At 36.7% G+C, this 20,197-nt stretch overlaps 1 protein-coding gene across 1 annotated transcript in view; it reads left to right on the top strand.

Annotated features, from left to right (window-relative positions):
- PTPRM (protein tyrosine phosphatase receptor type M) overlaps positions 1 to 20,197 on the top strand; it is a 441,589-nt gene that overhangs the window by 167,695 nt on the left and 253,697 nt on the right. Inside the window, exon 7 of the mRNA XM_058023915.1 lies at positions 5,685 to 5,978. Within this exon, the coding sequence (XP_057879898.1) occupies positions 5,685 to 5,978 (294 nt within the window). The remainder of the gene's footprint in view (positions 1 to 5,684; positions 5,979 to 20,197) is intronic.

The raw sequence follows: 20,197 nt of genomic DNA, 5'->3' as shown, positions 1-20,197 counted from the left end.
GGAGGGGGGAGAGAAAGAGTTTTAGTTGAAAACTTGTTTGTGGTAACTTAGATGCCTTTTAGAGGATGGTGTAATAAAGTATTGATTGTTCTATTTAAATAAATCCTGAAGGGGAGGTTTTCAATTTACCTGAGTGTTTGTTCTGATAAGAAAGGCTGAAAAGACAAGTGCCTTGTCATTGTCTGTGCTCAAATGGCACGATATCCTCATCTAAGTTTGTCAGAGAATTGGATTGAAATGTCACTTTATCTAATGGGAGGCATGAAATTGGCCTTGTCAGATAACCCACTTACTGTAAAAAACATCAGCTTGTATCTAATAGATGACATAAAAGTAATCAAACATTGAGCAAAAGGAAAATAGTTGGGTGGAATTGATTAAATGCATTTGGTGGAGTAAATTAGAGTTCTACATACATTCCCTAGGTTGAAGTTTCTAATAGCGGGCAGATCCAACACAGATTAGATTTAGGAGAACAGAATGAGCCTGTCTAGCAGACATCAGATTATTACAGAGTTCAGACTGCTTATTGAGTTCAAACAAGGTAAACCTAGGTGTCAAATTGGTTAAAAGGAGTTTGGCTAGGTTTTTAAGCAAGGGCATAGAAAGGTAGCCATCTGTAATGCTGGCAGCTTAAATGTCTGCATTTTCCAAATGGAAAATTTTTTTAACACTGGGAAAAGACCCAAACCTCTTCAGGACCTCAAGAGCAAAGAATTTATTCTGGAAAACAAAGCCATTTTGACATCAAGACATAGTAAGAAAATATCAACAATTACTTATCTGTGATATCAATTGTTCTCATACATTAAATATACACAGATACTTGGCATCTGATTTTGCTCTCCAACTAACCTTTCATGCTGGATCCATCACTGTCTGTACCCTTTTTTTACCAGCAGTGCTGGCATTAGAACTTATTTTTATTGTTCCCTAACAATTCCTATAATGAAGTCCAGTTTCATATGCTCATTTTGTGGCAGCCTGACTGGAGACTTGTATTTTTCAGTGTAGGTGTGTGCCTCAGCCTGAAGGTGTTGAGAAACCCTCCAACTAGAAGAGCTGATAGAGTTCATCCATCTTAGTGAACTTGCCATAGGAAAGTGCTGAAGGCTCTGGACTTTGAAGCAGTAATATTTTTTCAAGAGGGTAGTAGTTATGTAAAAAATGCGATTTTTCTCTTCCTGTGAAAATCTGTTCTCAAACACAGTTAACAAACTACTAAATAAAACCCAGCAAGACCCTGGGACTTATTTGAGATCATCTTTCAAATTCCCCTGAAATTCTAAATACAGTGTACGGAATTTAATTGCAAGCAGGGATCTCAGCTGCTCTGGGGCAGGCTGGATCCAGGTGCAGAGATCAGGAACCATGAGCTTACCATTTGTGTGCTTTTAGTGTACAGTCCTCCATCTTGCTGAATCCTTGTACTTTGAGAGTAAAATGGTGATAGATTAACAATGAGGATAGTGAGGAGGGCAAGAACAAGAAGCTTCATACCCCGATGAGGTTGTTCGTGCTGGGACTGAAAGGAAAGGCAAACTGGAGGTGTTCTGAAATGAGAGGGAAGGTAGGTGAAAATGGGGACCACACAAGTACTAAAAGCTGGGGAGAAGGACATGGGGATGCTGGTTTTGACAGCTGGTTGAACCTGAGCTGGCACATGGTGACCAAGAAGGTGACCAAGAACTTGAGCTGGCATGTGGTGACCAAGAAGGCTGGTGGTGCCCTGGCCTCTATGTGGCCAGCAGGACCAGGGCAGTGATTGTCTCCCCGTACTTGGCACTGGTGAGGCCTCACCTTGAGTGCTGTGTCCCCTTCTGCTCCCCTCACTACAGGAGAGACACTAAGGTGCTGGAGTGAGAATGGCAAGGACCTGGTGAAGAGTCTGAGAGTGGGTCAGGAGCAGCTGAGGGCAATGGAGGTGTTTAGCCTAGAGAAAAGGAGGTTTAGAGGGGACCTCATTGCTCTCTACAGCTGCCTGACAGGAGGTCATAGCCAGGTGGGAGTCAGCCTCTTCTCCCAGGCAACAGGAGACAAGACAAGAGCTCATAGACTCCAGCTTTGCCAGGGAGATTTGGATTGGACATAACTAAGGAAAAATATTCTTCGTGAAGCGTTGGAAAGGGCTACCCAGGGAGGTAGTGGGGCCCCCGTCCCTGAAAATATTCACTTAGTGCCGTGGTTTGGTTGGCATCTTGGTGTTTGGTCAAAGGTCGCATTTCATTATCTTGGAGGTATTTTCCAACATGATTCTATGATTTTGTAGAGGGGAAGAAAGAGAGGAAGGTAAACATACCCACATTGATGCATTTGCAGAAAGTGAGGAAGTAGATTTTGTCATTTTTCAAGGTAGTGCTTCTGAGGCACAGAGAAGAATTGTCTGTTTTTGTCTTTAACTCACTTAAATCTTATAGATTTATATTATCTACAGTGATGCCTTTCCCCTCCCAATTAAAATTTGAAAATAACTGCAGAGTAAAAGATGTTAAGATGTTGTAGAAAATGTTTGGAAAATCTGTGTAATTTAAGAACAAAGCAGTTTAAATGAAGGAGTTGCAGTTTCAGGTGTGTTTTCAATTTATAAAAAGTGCATAAGAATAAATAGTTTACATTCATGTATGGCTACATTTGTTTTTTATTATCTGTGTAAGAGAAGGGCTTCTCCTTATCATAAAGTCTGTCTCTTCCTCATATTCAAGTGATCCATTTATGTAGAGTCACATGAGAGCACCTGCTTAAAGCTTTCTGTCACCTGCAGACCTTTGGCTTTGTAAGGTAGCCATGATATCCTTTCTCCAAGGGATTGCGCCCATTGTCATTTGTCAGAGAATTCAAGAGGAGGTTTGAAGTCTAAAAGGCATAAAATTTGAAGTCTGGATCCACTTACCTTTTTTTTTTCAGTTAATATTCTGTGTTAAAAATATTCACAGTACTGAATAAATTTGGCCATTTGCTTCAGGAGGAGATATGCAGGGAAGAGCTCCTCTTCAAGATAAGTCATTGTACTAAATAGCTACTGCTACAAATTTGTTTCTGCTGTCAGTTGAAAGTCCTTCCTTGAACATACACAGCCCTGAAATATCAAGTCTATTGTACTGTTTCATGAAGGTATTAATTTGCATGCTATTTAATTGAGACTACCCCAGTGGCTGCCAGTAAAACTGCTTTTAGTGAAGGACAGTAGCGCTGCACTGTGGTACCTACCTAAGTGATTCAAACTCTTCGGCATTTTAAAATAATAAATCATTCTGTCAAAAGAAAAAATAAATAAGACAGAAGAATACATTTCAGACTTCAGTCTTAAAATCAGTTAATTATGTTTGGATATATAGTGTTTGTATTAGAAGATCTACTTAATTGACTCTTGTGTTTTTAACCAATCACTTAATATGAGCATCATATGTGTAATGAAGGCTTGATTTTAGGTAGTCTCAATCTCTGGTAAGAAGGTAACTTTCGGTCTTAAACCATGTTAATAGTATGAAATTGCAGTATATGCAGGCTTTGCTGAAATAGTGTGACTTGAATTAACCTTTTCATTGTGGTCCCAGAGAATTGAAAAGCATGCCCTGAGGTATAAAAGGACAATAAAATACTATCTGTTTCAAGTACTTGTAATATTTGGAATGAATTGGTGTAACTACTAACCTTAGTGACCTAACTCCTGAGTTTGCATTTTGAATGGCACTTCAACAGCCTTTAGTAGCATTTGAAACTTGAAAGTAATTAACTGTTCTTTCAGCATGGCTAAGTAAATGCCTTAGGATGCTTTATAAAAGTTACATTTCACGTTTTGGTTCACAAAACAGCCTAATGATTTAAATTGATGCTAAATCATTTTGAGTTAAGTCAGAACTGTTTCCAGACATACTATCACTGCATGAAGCCATAGTTTACACACTTTAGGAAGAATAGTTTCAATCAAACAACAGTATATTTCTAACTCAGCAATGACATCCGTTTGCCATATATTGCTATTGACATTAAACAATGCTTTCACTGCTGATTTGAAAATCTAAACAATATTCTTTATATCCTGGAATCTGCCACAATATTTTTATAGCTATTTTTATGTCAATTCCAATTAGTAATGCTTAATAGATATCTTTGGAGATGTTCTGGTTTGTTGCCCTTTGTATTGTGTTCTTCAGGATAGTAATCATTTAGGGTTTTTTAAGATGAAAACACACAGTGATGATGCCTGTGTTTGCTGGTTTGTGGTGTTTTATTTCATCAATTGCTAACAGATTGCACAGATCGAAGCTTGCATGCAAGTGTACCTTGCTAATTAGAAACACCATCTATCTGAGACACAGCTAATCTTCAGTGTACTGAGTGTTCTGAGTTACTCTTTCTATAAATGAAAAAAGGTAGTATACTGTAGGAAAATTACATGTTTGTTAAAATAGCAAGTCTGCTATTTCTCAAGAAATGCTTCCCAGAGATCCTTTCTCCCTTTTGCTTCATTCTTTTATTTTCTTTGCTTTAACTGTGACTTTGAAGAGCATGACAAAACTATGAAATAGATAAATTCAGCTTCTTGTCTGTTTGACTACCTGTATCTCAACACAGAGTGAAATGGTTAGCAGAAGAGGCTAAGTCTGAATGTAAAGCTTAGGGAAGACAGATGTCCTTTGTTCATTGCATATTCTGTGTAGCCTTAAGAAGGTGGCAGTGTTTGCTGATTGATATGTTAAGAATAGAAAAGAATATTGGATCAAATAGTGCCTTATTACAGTGGCTTGATTTCATTCTACTTGAGTATGTTTAACCAACAGGAAGGTGATTTTTTTGCAGAAATGATGCATGAAATAGCAGAGTAATTTAACCAATAGCGTAAAAAAATATGTTATTTACCTTTAAAAAAGATGATGTCTGCAAATTATTTCTGCAGTCTAATTTAAAATAAGATGTCCATCAAATATTAAAGTGGGTTTAAAACTTTGGTTGGGTTTGAAATATTCAGAATCCAAACTATCGGGATATCACACGCATGCTTGCTCCGTGATTCAGAATACCATTTCTGTGTGGCAGTTAGTGAAAATAGCCATTGCATGAAGTAGAAACAGACCTCTAGTAAAAACTCAAATCTTCCAGCTTTCATTTAGAAGATCCTTGATAATAACCAAAGTATAAAATTGAAAAATTACTGTACTTACTCTGCTTACACAGAAGTGAAAATATGAAGGCTGACTAGTTAAGTATATGTAAAATAATTAATAAAAAATTCATTTTGTTTTTGTGCAGAAATTCCTATTCTCATTATGTGTAAGGATAGGCTACAACATGAATGGTATCTTGAAAATATTAGTTTTGAGTAGGGTTAATATTAATATCAAGAACAAACTGTATTTGTATGAGAAAACCTGAGATTATCTTCCTTTTTAAATTGGGAGTTGCCATGGAATGTCGAGTGAATAGAATTCCTTTTGCACCTGATTTGGAGTTATGAGGTTTAAACCAAAAGCTACAGGTTAGAATCTCCAACTGCATAAGCAAAAGAATCTGAATATTGCAGTTTAATGAAAATAAGTAAGTCTGTAGTGGTGATTTCTTCATATCCATGTTTTTATGCAGTCTTCAATTCTAATGTAGTACAAAACCTGTTTCTTATTTGAATGCTTTAGAAGTAGAAAAAATTGAAGTGTAATCATGGCTTATCATACCGTACTGTTTTTCAGAGCCACCAGTTCCCATCGCTCCACCTCAGCTGTCCTCAGTTGGTGCAACTTACCTCTGGATACAGCTGAATGCCAATTCCATCAATGGGGATGGACCCATTATCCAAAGAGAAGTTGAGTATCGAACTTCAAGTGGAAGCTGGTATGACATACAACCCGTGGACTCCACAAGCTATAAGATTGGGCACCTGGATCCTGATACAGAATATGAAATCAGTGTGTTGCTTACAAGACCAGGTGAAGGAGGAACAGGATCTCCTGGCCCAGCTCTCAAAACAAGAACAAAGTGTGCTGGTGAGTACCTCAAGGTGACAGGAAAGTTGTAAGCATGTTTCTAGGGCTGAAGACGGAAGTTGGTTCACTGGCAGTTTTTACTGTCTGTCTTAAACCAGCAGGTTGCAGGAATTAAGACTGAATGATTTTAAGTATAACATATTAGCATTTTCCAGCTACAGTGACCTTGAAAGCAACCTTCTCTGCCACTGTAGACTGCAGATGAAATAATGACTGTGCATGCCTTTTTTTTTCAATGTCAGTTGTATCAAACTTGTAGATAAAGTGAAAAGAGATCCTGAGTAACAGCAAAAGCATTCACTGTTGAGTCTCAATTAGCAGATGAGGTTTAGCAAAGGACTGCTTTCTTGAGTGACTGACAGCATGTCTCTTTACTAAATGAGCTAGTGCAATTTCTGGTGTGTTGTAGCAATCTTGGCTCCTGTTTTGAATGTTATAATTAATAGAGCTGGCCTCTGATTGTAATAACATACAAAGTTCACCTATTATATAGAAGCAATTGTAGAATAATTTTCAATAGGACTGGCAATGATATTAGTTTGGGATTTAGCTGCTCAGAAAATAATAGAGGGTACTGTGACCTGGATTTTCTTTGGTCATGACTATTTTCCCCCAATATTTTGAATCATCTCTTGTCTGCTGTAAAGCTGGTGGAAGCTAGGCAGGAGTGTAGCTAGAGAAAATTGGAGTAAAAAGTGGTATTTGCTCATTGTTCCTAGTCTTTTAAGGAATTACCTAGTCTTACTTGTCTTTTTAACACAAAAATTGTGTACTTCAACAGAAATAATGTTTTCATTGCATATGCTTTTTTAAAGTTACCTGGCCACCTGTCAGTGAGTACATGTCATTTCAGTTGAATTGAACTGGTGTGATGTCAAACACAAAATGAAATGTGGTTGTTGTCAGAATCCCACATTTATGCAAACTGAAGATGCAAACTTATACAAGTACTAATTAATTTGTGTTATTTTTGGTATTTTTTCTTCCTCTCATAACTGGAAAGAATTAGTTAATGAAAAGTACCAGAAAGCAGTACAGCTAAATTATAGTAATAGTTAAGAATTTTGTATTTATAAGATTTTCTCTACTAAGCTAAGCTAACTTCAGCTTAGTCAAAAGTGGAGCATACAAATGAAGTCTAGCTCCCTTCAGGAGGGTTTCCGGGTCACTATGCCCTTCATAATAACGTAAATGTCTGTCTGGACAAGGTAAGTACATATTTAATACACAATAATTTCAGTTATTTTAACATTAAACAGTTTTTCTAAAAGTTTTTTCATCTGCTTGTATGATCAGGTAATGCAGTACTTGGTGCTGTGCAAGTGAGTCTGTCCTGTAGGATTGTGTTGTGTTACCATCCTTGGATTAGTCACAGATCCAATGTGCAGTGCCAAACAGGCTGCTGTTAAGGAAATTTAACTCCACCTCAGCCAGACTTAGTAGAGAGTGATATCCATGATTTTAGTTATATTTAAGAATATGATATGCTTTCTGTTTTCTCAGTGTTCTCAGTTACATACTGTTGAGTATTAAAACAGGTATTCACTTTCATAAACCAGTGTGTACTGGAAGTGTTTTATTACCTGGTAGTGTCTTGTAATACATCAGAATTATTTGTGTTTTCATTAAGCTAAACAGTAACCTTCTTAAATTAGAAGCAGGAAGTTAAATGAGTGAAAAATGTAAATTGAATGATGATATTAAATCTGTCTCTACAAATTGGCTTTTTTTTATAGCAGAAGACCCTGCTTTGAAGGTGTAGTGGTTATTGGTTAACTGTTAGCAAGTGACATGCTAATAACTGGCCCAAGGGTTTAAAAAGAGATGCTGATAAACTAATGACGGTATAATTAAGCTGGGTAGGAGTAAAATAATGCCAGTCTCCAAAGCATACCATAGAATTAATAAAACAGGAGTCTTTAAGAGAAGAATCATTGCACCTTTTTAATTACTGTGATAATTGCATGCTGCTTGCCTGTTCCCTAGGGGAGGATAGTGAACCACTTGGAGACTTGAAGCAGTATGCTAGGCATTCAATAATCTTAATAGTTCTCCAAAGCATTTGAAATATGTTTTCATTTTAGCAAAATGAGTTTTCAGAGGCTTGTAATAGACAAGTCTTATCTGTAACTTTATGAAATAAAAGCATCTATAATTAGAATGCAAAGAAAAAAAATCTCTCCAGACTTGGTTGCATCACACTTACTGGAGCAGTTGCCACTTCAGAAATTGCTTTGTTTCCTTTTGATGAAATATAATGTAAGTGCTCTTGCAGTGTAATTCTCAGAAAGCCAGAGAATTACATTGAGGTCTGGATTAGATTTAACCTAGAATGTGAACAGGTTTGAAGGAGTTTAATGGATTTTGGCCATGGTAAACCACATTTAAGTCAGACTCAGAAAGAAGGGGTTTTCTCATTTAAAGGTATGAAGTGGAGGCCTTCCCAGATTGTCTGGAATTTAAACCACCTGTTCCTATGCTGAAATCTCCCCACAGCCATCTCATGTGGTGTTGTGAACCTAGAGTACAGAATGCCAGGGATGGGGCATCCACAACTTCTCTGCGCAACCTGTTCCGACTGCCTCACCACCCTCACAGTAAAGAATTCCTTCCTAATATCTGATCTAAACCTACTCCCAGTATGAAGCTCTTCCCCATGTCCTATCACTATTGTTCCTGATGAGACCCAGTCTGACCCAAAACCAGTGGAACTGTCCATAGTAAAACTAAAGTAGATATGTTGAAGGATTAGTAAAGATAGACTGTGTTTTGTAGTGTCTTCTTATCCATATCAGTATTTCTGTGGGTAGATTTATTTATTTCAGGGCTTTCCAGCATTCTTTGTATTTGACGTTCATTGCATGATACAAATCTTGTTCTGGTCTGTGTCTGTGCATTCTGATGGTGAAACAGTGCCCCAGTTAAAACACACCTGAATAATGCAGAACTGCTAAATGAGCTCCTGCAAATTTATTTTTTTTCTTTGCTATGGCCCCTCTATTAGGAGACTTTATTTCTAATTTATGTTGTTCCTTGAATCTGCTGGTGAACAGATACATCTTAAAGACAGCTACCTTAGGAAGAAAAGTTAAAATAAAATCCTCCCTCCTGCTAAAGGAGGGGATTGTTAAGGCCCCCTAGGGAAAGTCGTTTTCTTTTTCTCATATTTTTTTTTTCACTGTGACATTTGGCATAATTTCTGAAAACTAGCATATTTTTCCCTTACTGAACCAGAAAACTCTATTGTAATTTAGGAAAATTGAAAAAATAAATAAAAGAATCTTCTTATGAGTTATCTCCAAACTGTGGAGTTTTTTTAACAGTCAGATCTCTACTTCTTTGTGCTAATACACAATTACTGCCCTGGAGTATTTGCAAAAACAATCACTGTCAATTTAACCAATAATTTTCATACAATGAAGTAACAGGAATGTTTTAATTAACATAGTTGATTTTGCTGTCTCTCCTATCCCTGTCACCTGAGCCTGTCAGGAGGAAAGATGTTACTCCCAGTACAACTGAGCTCTTGAAACACTGCTGCAGGTTTGTTGTAAAATGTCTGGTACTCCTGGAAGGCTTGTTACAATCTGGAATAACAGAGCAGAGGAACTCTTTAAATCCTTTCTCTTGAAACAGAATAATCTTTGTTTTTCTCAGTTTACTCATTGCTTTGCATTCAGCTGGTTATTCTTCCAAGGTGTCAAAATTATTTCGCCTGTTCTGTGCTGCCCACTGACATCCACTGGCGTTGTGAAAAAAAATCTGTGTGTCAGAATAAACTGGTGGAAGTCTATCTTACCAATCGTTCAACATGAGTATCCTCTTCCCTCTGATCAATTCAGACCTGCATCAAGTTGCACAAGGCAGAGGTATCTCTGGACAGATGGCACAGGCCCGGAACTGTCTTGAACCCTGAATTTAAATTTAGTGTGCTCAGGTATGCTGGACAGTACTCAGTGCCACCACTTTTGTTCTGCCCTATGACATGGAGCACTGTATCTTCTTGTGTACAACATTCTGAATAATAAGTCAGTTTTGCAGTTGGTTTTCCCTGTTTTCCACCCTTCCACCTTCTTTCATTATTAATTCTCTTGTTAGTCTCTCCCTTTGTCAGTGTCCATGCCCTAGTCTTTCTTGAAACTCAGTGGTGCTTACTGCTGATTTCCATGCCCTTCCCCATTCTGTATCACTATTAGGAAAGATGACTTCCTTCCTAAGAACTTCTCCAGGTTGAAATGGCAGCTGCCTTTCTCTGTCCTTCAAGACTGCAATCTCTTGACCTTTTTGTCTCAAGAAAATAGGAAGGATCTTAGTGTCACTGAGCATTAAGTTGTTCCTCCTTGTTGCTATACCATGGGAAGCTGCCTGTGAAGAGATTCAGGGTTTTTCAGGCATATAACGAAGTCTTAACAGTGCTTAGTTTTGTGATCATAGGAAAATGTCGACTTGAAGCCATACTGCAGGTTTTTTTTCCACGTCTCTTTCTCTTAGCAATTTTCTTCAGAAGTTTTAACCAAGGTTTTTGCAGCTGTGTTGTATTAGAGCTGGACCTCAGGTCAGAGACATCTGAACCCTGAGGAGTAGGGTGCAGATATTGCACCATTTTATTTTCCATGGAAAAGTTCCATGATATTTCTAAAGTCTCTATTCCTAACCTGAAACTGTAAAAACTTTAGTAGAAAGTTGCATTGATTTATCAGAACTTGAAGTCCACAGAGAACTTACATTTTATTTATGGTTATATTATGAAAGTGAGATCCTACTGTATTGTCCTTTTTTCTAAAGCCTTTCTTCTACAAGCTGTCTCATATGAGGTCTCTTTCTCCTCCTAAGGGTAAAAGGTAGTTTTGGATTTTCTGCACTGTAGGAGGTGAATTGTAGCTATCAGATGTGCAGGAGGTAAACTGAAACATTTCAGTAGACTTTCAAGAAAATACTGTGTAGTGAGATCTATGTCCATGTGTCTGTATCACTGGTCACTTACTTCTGATAGGGAAACAAAACAGAAATGCATCTTCTTGGAAGGGGCCCTTCAGAAAACACAAATGGTTTTCAGCACTGACTAATGTATTAAAGCTCTTCTTTGACAGCCACTTGTCTGGAAACAAGATGCCCAAGGTGCTACTTCTGAGATGACTTCTCTGATGCTGTGCTACAGAACAGCTTCCCCTTGTGTTATCAAGAATCTTGGGTTGGGAAGAACCCAGATAATCCAAATTCCTCCCTTACAAAAATCTCTTTAATTCTAGTTCTTTTCCTCCTTATCTTACAGTCTAGAATTTCCTCTAGGAGTCCTTTAAGTTCCTGGGGGAAGGGGGGGGGGGAAGGAAAAACACCAAACAAAAAACTACAGTCTGGATAGTCTCACCATAAACCCTGGGAAGATGGTGGAACAACCATACCTGGAAACCATTTTTAGGAACACAAGGGACAAAAACATGATCAGGAGTAGTCATAGATTCACAGAGGGGAAGTCATGCTTGATAAACCCGAACTCCTTCTGTGGTGAAATGATTTTGTAAATGAGTAAAGAGCACTAGCGATACGCAAAGGTTACCTGGACAAGATGCTGTAGTTGACACTGGTGGAGTAGGGGTGGTGTACAGTGAGGGTTGGACCGGATGGACCAGACCCTTCCTACCTCAGCTACTCTGTGATTCCAAGTTTCTGTCAAAATCCTGGAAGAGAAGCTGTCACCATGGTGTTTGTTACATTCCCCTAGACTCTGCTTTAATAAACAGACCATGATCTTTCCCTGTATTCCCCATGTATTCCCCTATATTCCCATGTATTCCTGTCCTAGTCTGAAGCTATATAAAGATTGAGATGCAGTGTGATGGAAAGACTTCATCACAGACAAAAGTTGAAGTTATACTGCATTGTTCTGGATGCCTCTCTATATTTGTTGTTGCCAGTGATGGCAAAACCAGAAAATTTTCTTTTAAGAAATAAACACCATGAGAGTATCTGCCCCTCATCTCAAATGTGTCTTTCCTTTGCAAGAGAAATCTTGGTTCTCTAGTCAGTGATTTTTCAGCCCATGAACACAAAAATTCTAATATTGGCAACCAAGAGAACTGGCGTTATTTAGAAATTACTAATACCTCCACTTTTGTGTCTACACTGGTTTCTAAATAAATAGGTTTTGTTTAGATAAAGCATCCAGAGATGTCACTTGAGAAACAGAACATTTTCACTCCCATGATTTTCATCATTTTGACATCAATTTCACGTGGAGGAGAGGGGAAAAAAGAGGACAGGAAAACTGCTGCAAGTATGTAGGTCTGTTGGCTCTTTCTGACAGGTGTGCTGAAGGTATGAAAGGAATATAGACAGAGTCTAGTGTTGGTAAGGACACAGAGCATGATACCTGACTCTCAGATCAGTTTGTTTTGAGAAGTTTCGCATTAGACAAAGGAAAAACATGTGGAGTTCTTTCCTGACAGTTACAGCTAGGTTAATATACAGCTGGAAACAGAGGGTATGTGAAAATAACTGCCATGTCTTGGTTGTGTGAGAAGCAATCATATAAATGGTGACTTATTCTTTCACTTTAACAGATTCCCATTTCAAAACATTTGCAGAGGAAGAAATTAACCTGCTCTTTGAGACAAATGAACCTTCACTTACTTAGAGCAAACCTGAGGGGCAAAATTATTAATTTCACATCTGCCAGGTGGAGGCAATGTGAATGAAACACAATGACCCTTAAGGAAAAGTAGGTAATATGATTTCTCCTGTGACATATCTTCATCTCCAGTCTTTGTTGCAGTCTCTTATTAGTTACAAGAACAGGCTCAAAAACACTCAAACAATTATTGTACCCAACTTCAATTCAGGAAGAACTGCTTGTTATGGAGTGAGAAAAACCCAGCAAGCTGGGACTGTACTGGTTATAAATAAAAGACTGCCATGTGGGCATCTTTAATGAAAGTGGTAAATAATAAATACTTGTAAATAGTTGTAAAAAATACTGTGTTTACAGGGTGTTTCTTAGTATTACTCTGTTCTGAACAAATGAAATACAAGCTGTTTCATAGATGCTTTGAATCTCTCTTCTCAGAAGTATATTATTATTGCAGATTTAAATTAATACATTGGTACTTGGTTATTAAAAATAATTAAACATAACAGGAAAGGACCTTCTCTGTATTTCCAGTGAAATTTCATGGATGCCTTGACATTTATCCTTACCAACTTTATGCCAAGCACTTTCTCCCCTCTTTTGAGGCCCATTTTTACATTCAGCTTTTCCAGTTCTCACATACAGTTACACCATACTGTCTTCCACTCATAGGCAAACTTAATTTTTAATTATGTTAATTGTTTGGCAAATGAAACAGGAAAGTATGGCTTTTCCTCTGACTTGGTCCTATCCAAAACCAAAGCAAAATCTTTTATAGATTTGAAGTGACCAGTGTGTATTTACTGCAGTTTGTGTCTAAAAGAATAACTGACTGTATGGGCCAAAGAGTGTGTATGTATATATACAGATACACACATATATCCCCATCTCTCTTTTCTTCATATATACATGTGAATGTATCAACCCTATTGCCAAAGAGAATTTAGGCCCTAAAGGGCAGGTTTCTTGCTTAAAAAAATATATAGTTGTGTGAACTTCTAAGCCAAGTCTAAAAACTCCTTTTGTTTTAGGAGTCAGGAAAATAGGATGTACCATAGACATCTATGATGCTAAATATCACCACCTTGTGAGGGTAATCCCATTTTCCCTTATGACAGACCTGCATGGCGGGAGGGAGCACCCAATTAACAACAACTCTCTTGTCAAATGGAGTATTTGATGTTAGAGTTCTGGTTGTTTGCCCTGAGCCTCCTGAACGGGGGCACTAGTTTGGCTCTCTCATCTTCTGGAATTAAATTCTGGCAGTACTGTGTCAAATCAGTTTAAATTTTAAGCAAGTTATTTGGATGAAATTTACCAGTGGTTTTAAAGGGTGTTAAAACATGGAAATGGGTGAACAGACAGGCATGCTCCTTAGTTTTAATATTTTAAGGCTTATTGTTTTGTTTGAGACTTAAACCATGTGCTGTCTTGCCCAGCAGCTTTGGCAAGCTTGAAAAGCACATAACTGCACAATTCTATTGAAGTATCTATGAAACATCCAGGAATTATTTAGAAACACAGAGATGCTTTAGTTTTTAAACCTTTTAGTAGTTTGAGGTTTTTTTCAAATTAAAAAAATATAATTATCAAAGGTTTTTAGAAAGAATGTTATATTAATTTTACTTCAAAGGAAAATGAACAACTACACTACTCAGGTGCTTCTAGGTTTTTTCAGTGCTTGGGAAGCACTTTGTCTTTGCAAACCTGTTTGTTTTGCAAATGTAGTCTTTTTCAGAATTCATTCCAATCTCCTAAAGGTTCCCAGGAAGAAAAGCTGGTGCTGAGTTCTGGCTTTTCTGGTAATACCTTTTTCTATAAAGTTCAATTGGTCTCGAGACTGTAGGCTATGTGTCAAGTTTGAGACCTGAAATCTGGGCGGATCCTGATGAAAAGATATCCTGATTTTGGAGGAAAAAAAATACTCTGTCTTCAGAGTACTAGACTGTTGCAAATAGGTCTACAGAATTACCTAAATAGGTAATTCTGTCCTACCATCCAAGGATCTCTCATGGTGAGCATGTGTGCATGACATTTCTGTTCACAACAAAAACAAAGTTGAGATAGCTCACAAAGCATTAGACCTCAGCTTCTATAGCTGTAATAAAAGAGGGGTTTTTTTGATGATCCATCTAATTGCTGTTGAGTGTGGTGTTCAGGAGGAGAGGGGCATCCCCATGGAGCTGGGATTCTTCCAAACTCTTGAGAGGCCAGAAAAATATAAGTGAGGAAAGATACTCTGTATTCTTTTTTTTCCTACTATGTGTCTATATGGCTAAGTGAATTCTGGCCCAGGAAAAGAACCATTTTACGGGGAAGCATTCAGCAAGGAAATGCCAACTTAAATCTCTAAGAAAAAGAAAGAAATAAAATTGGGAAAGGCCTTGCTTAGCATTTTCATGAGGTGCTGAGTTAAAAGACAAATAGTGGAGATTAAAATCAAATTGCCAGTAAAGTTAATGATTTACGGCTCTTGCATTTCAGTATGCCCAGCTATCTCAAATACTTTCTACAACTTTGTTTTCAAATTTATACTTTTGATGTCTGCATTTAGGTGTCTTTTAATTTATACCATTATTTGAGCACACTTTTGTTATTTAAAATATATTAACAACTATCTTTGCATCTAGTTCATGCTTACTCATTCCATTAAATTTCATTAAATTCTCATTCCACTTCCTGGAAGGAGAAAGAAGGGCTTTCTTTTGGGAAAGGGAGAGTTCAGTTTCATTTGTTAGTTCATTAATTGGTACTTTTGAAAAACTCTCTGAAGGTATTTTGGTGCCAAAGTTTTGCAGTAGAAAATCATGTTTATAGTGGACTGTTATCTTTTAGAATTATCATATGGAAAATGCATATGAAGCAAAAAGGTAATAAGTGTTTACTCTTGACGTGCAGAAGTGCCTTTTCATTTCTAAAAATTTATGTTCTTTGGGAACAAAAATCAGATTGTCTGTCAGTTGCTCTTTGTTTTGACTATTTCTGCAGATGTTTTGTTGGCAATTAGCTTAAAAAAATGTGAAAAAATTTTCTTAATTACTGTTGCATAGTGTTGAATTTGAGAGAATGAACCAATGTGTAACTGGCATGTTTGGCCAAGTAAATGAAAAAAATAACTTTTAATGACCTGAGCATAATTATGGGTGACTTTAGAATGACGACTGGCAAAAGTTGTACTATAATTAAATTTCCATTATAAACGTTTCAGTTTTTTTGTCTGACATGCAGGGCTAGATTGTCAAGAGTATTCATTTATAAGAGGAAAAATTAGAGAGCTATAATTTATAATTCAGGGTAATCAATGAAAGCATTTCTTTTGTCAAAAAACCTTTCACTGAAAAACAGCATTGTATTGTTAGTTGTTTTAAAAAGAAACTAAAAATCCTTTTGTTACTTTTTTCACATACTGTAAAAGGAGATGAAAAATTCTGGTGGTTGAATCGTGCTGTAATTCACAGTAATATTGTGCAGATAGGGCTTCTCAGACTGTTTCTCTTTATTAACCTTTACTTTGTGTAAGTCTGTATCTAAGATTGTTTATGAAGAAATACGATCTTTTAAAGGCCATCTTAGCAAGATCCTGTTTAGTCTTGAGCAGAGTTTTTTCTGATAGAAGTGACAGTGTATTCTCATTTTCAAACTGTCCAGTTACTGATTGAGATGGACCCTTTACTTTTCAGTACTGGAGTCTCAAAGAAAATTAATAAATACATGAGAAGGCTACTCCATTCATTCCTACATAATCTTTCAAAGGGAGCACCAGCAAAGATTAGTATTTAAAAAGTTAGGGTACCAAACTTGATACATCTAGATTTTTGCAGGCAAGAGCAGATCTCAGAATCACTCTCATTTAACAATTAGATATGTCATTCTTCTTCCATACACTCATTTCGTCTCTGGATTTACAGTAGCCTTTTATGTGCTTCAGTCATCATTGTTAATTAGGCACAGATCTAATTGCACTCTGATTCCTCTTAATATACTATCTGTTTGTTCTTTAAGTGAAATGTATATGCCATTCGTCTCAAAATATGGTTGGACTCTTGACTGAGTCAAAATTACTTTCATCTTACCTATGAGACTGTTAAAACAATGAACTATTATTGCTCTGATAACATCACAGAACAGTTTGCCATGAATCTTCCAAAACTAATTTATTTCATTCTGGGTTACAGTGACACAATCTCTGCTAAGCAGTTAGTGTACAATATGGTACTGAGTTCCTAAAACAAGTGCCTTGAAAATAGTTTATTTTCAAACCGATAATTTTCAGAGACTGTCTACTAAAATTCAACATGATTGTTTACTGCTGTGTGTGCTACCACTTTACTGTAAATCTCTCCAGTTACAGATCATTGCTTATGAAAGCAGTCAGTGTTAAAATCTTAAAAATCTGTCATGAAAGTACTTTTCTGCATTTATTTTTATGCTCTGCAGTAGTTGCTTCCAGGTTGTTATTGCAAGCTGCTGAGACCAGTTTGTATGTCTTCTTTCTTTTCATGCAAACAACGGGTTTTAATCTTCACAACTGATTTATGCACCCATTGTTCAAACTATACGATTTGCAATTAGATAACATCCTAGAGCTTTAGTCTGCATTTGGAGCTTTACAGATGCACAGTGTTGCAGTGGATCAGATAAGAGGTTTTTTCTTTAAAATGTTTTGAGCTGTCTTCTGTTACTGAGAAGTTTTAAGTGGCATGGCCCTAGATGTCTTCTGTAACAATTGTAATCTAATCGCAGTTGATTTGACAAGTTGAATTGCTGAAGTGGCAGGGCAAGTGTTCTGCCTTTTCCTTGTCTTAATGATGCACAAAGAAGAAAAAAGTAACATTCAGAGAATTCTATAAATACAAGTAAATCCTAGACCCATCTAAACATTTAATTATTTCTTTATGGCAGCTAGCTTATTACTTTGATTAAAAATGGTTGCATCTAGTATTTCTGAGCAACTGATGGGAGCAAATCTTTATGAAGTTCTTAGATTGTATATAAATAATGACTTATTTTTCAGATTTGCAACACATGCATCTAGGTTTATTTTTGTAAGCACAAGTAACCAATTCCTTTTTTTTTTTTCTCCACAAGATTATTTCTTGCCCTGAAGGGATGATGGTACACATAACAATGGATAAGTTAATTTTAAACTCATTTTAGCAAAGGCTGAACTATGTTTGCTAAAAGTTTCCATCATGATAAAAGAGGAAGAGTAGCCATTTCAGAATAAGCTGCTAGTAATTGGCAATGTTGCACAAACAGTTGGTAAGGGACTGGTGATAAAATGTTTATGACAGCTGTGTGCGCTGGTGTCTCTAGGCATATACTTGCTTGTGCTATTTCTCATGCAAAACATTAAATACGAGGTTAGCAAATGAATTCAGAAGTTACTTAGTTGCTTTTACATGCCTGGCTAAAAGGAAATGCATTGAGTTAAGTTTAAAGTAGTAGTAGTGACTATCTGATTTTTTTTCAGTATGAAATATTAAAGAATATATCCTATTCTGATACTGTTTTGAAAGAAACTGACAGTGACTTCATTTGTCTTCACTGATATGAAATTGTCCAGGTATTCAAATCACCATTTTGCATTGCTATAATAGAGGAACAGGGCACATGATGTAGAAAACAAAAAAAAAAAAATTGCCTGTTTTCAAAGTTTCCACAATTACAAAAATTACTGGTTTTGTGTTTGGGATGGGGAAAAAAAAGGCTTCAGTGGTGTTGCAGTGATATTAGATATTAATATTACAAATGGAATCACTTTTTCCAGTAAAAAACAGAAGGTGAGATGTGCAGCAACTCAAAAATGCACTAGAATGAAACAACATGCAGGAACATACAGAAGGTGTCATGGGTCAATAAGCCTTTACCTGTTCACAGATCAAAACTTGTAGAAACCTGGCATGCATTACAGATATTACAGATCCTAGCTCTTCATCCAGATAAACAAAAGGCAAAAAGAGTGGCTTTCTGGGCTGGGTAGGGGAGCAGAAGTGAATGTGTAATCTGTCTATTTTTGAGGAAGGGAGAGGAGTAAGCTTATTTCAGATAGAAGCATTCTAGATGAGGTTCAGGAGACCTTGAGTCCTTTCCTTTTGCAAAAGTTTTTTGTTTGGTTGAAGCTCATTAATCCAGTCCAACCTGGTGCTGCATTTTTTGCTGATTTCCAGAATTTTAATTTGCTTATATCAGTCCTCATTCTTATTACATTCCTGTTTTATTCATTATGTTTAGCACCAGTTTTTGGGTAGCATTTTATGTGTAAGCCACGTAACAAAATAGGTTATATAAGCATAATCCTGAAAAGCACAGTTGATAAAGCAGTAATTGAAATAACACTATATTTTGGTTCTCACTACTAATGATCTATTGCTCAAAAAAAAATTCTGAGGGAAGTCTATGGTGTTTATCAGGAGTAATCATGGAAACAAAGAAATGTTTGTTTTTAAGATACTAATAAGCAATCTTATTATGCTGTATAATTGTATTGCCATCATGCTGTTATTTCAGGTAATTTTATTTTGGCAGAATTAAATATCAGCCAGTAAAACTCGACTTAATTTTTTTTTTTCTCTGATCAAATTGGAAAAGGTTTTGTCAATATTTTCATAATAAACTTTCTGTTGATTTTGCCCTGCAGTTGCTATGAGTAATCTAAGGAAATGCTGTGGTTCCTTGCGCAGCTTAGTACCTATGGAAACAATAAATACTACTCCTATAAATTTATTTTCTACTATTCAGCAGAAGTATAAGTTTCCAACTAAGAGCTGCCTCCAGCTTTTACATAGGCTGTCAGGAATGGTGGTTGTGCTACTGAGTTTGTATCTTTGGTAACTTGTAGTCAGCATGGAAGGAGAGACGCTGTAAAAGGTTGATTGAAAGTTGAAAGCAGGAGCCAAAGTGGTTTTGCTTATCTTTTAAAGGACTCCTATATTTTTTTCCTATTTTAAATTTGTCTTTTAAATTTTGATCTGTTTCTACTGATGGTAAAATGCTTCTAGAGAGACTAACCTACTGCATCTTCGCTAGTACCCACAAGTCTCTTTAGGGATAAAGATAAAGCATTTTAGGATGAAGGTAAGATCAGTTGCTCCTATCAAGTATGTAAAATGACCTGCCTGGGCTGTTGAACAGTTATAGTCCTAATACCTATTGATGAAGGACAAAAATCAGTTGCTTTCCTAAAATAAGATCTAGTTTAAACACTCTCTTTCAGGACATTGTTGATTAAGTTCTGTGATATAATGCAGATGCTGCTTCGACTTTTTGAATCTGAGCAGAATGTGTTCTTATTCTAAATGGAGAAGACAAGTGTCTCCTTAATCTTCCAAACTGTATCCATTAATTTTAGATGGGCCATAGCCAAGGTCAAAGTATAACACACCGACTCGGCTCAATTTCAATAGCTTTTTCAAAGATGATACTATTTGTTCCGTCAATGGAGACAGAAGTTGCCCAAACATCTAATATAAGCAAGAGAATTTCCATACCAGATAAAAAGACCAAATTCTGAAGTCAATTGCCATGGATTTTATGCAGCTGAGTTGAAATACTATGAGAGGTGCGAAGGAATTCTGCTGCTTAAGAATAAGCT

The sequence above is a fragment of the Melospiza georgiana genome, chromosome 1 (assembly GCF_028018845.1).
Source record: "Melospiza georgiana isolate bMelGeo1 chromosome 1, bMelGeo1.pri, whole genome shotgun sequence".
In the NCBI taxonomy this organism is placed as follows: Eukaryota; Metazoa; Chordata; class Aves; order Passeriformes; family Passerellidae; genus Melospiza; species Melospiza georgiana.
The sequence above is the reverse complement of the archived record's forward strand: the minus strand, read 5'-3'. Positions and strand labels throughout refer to the sequence as shown.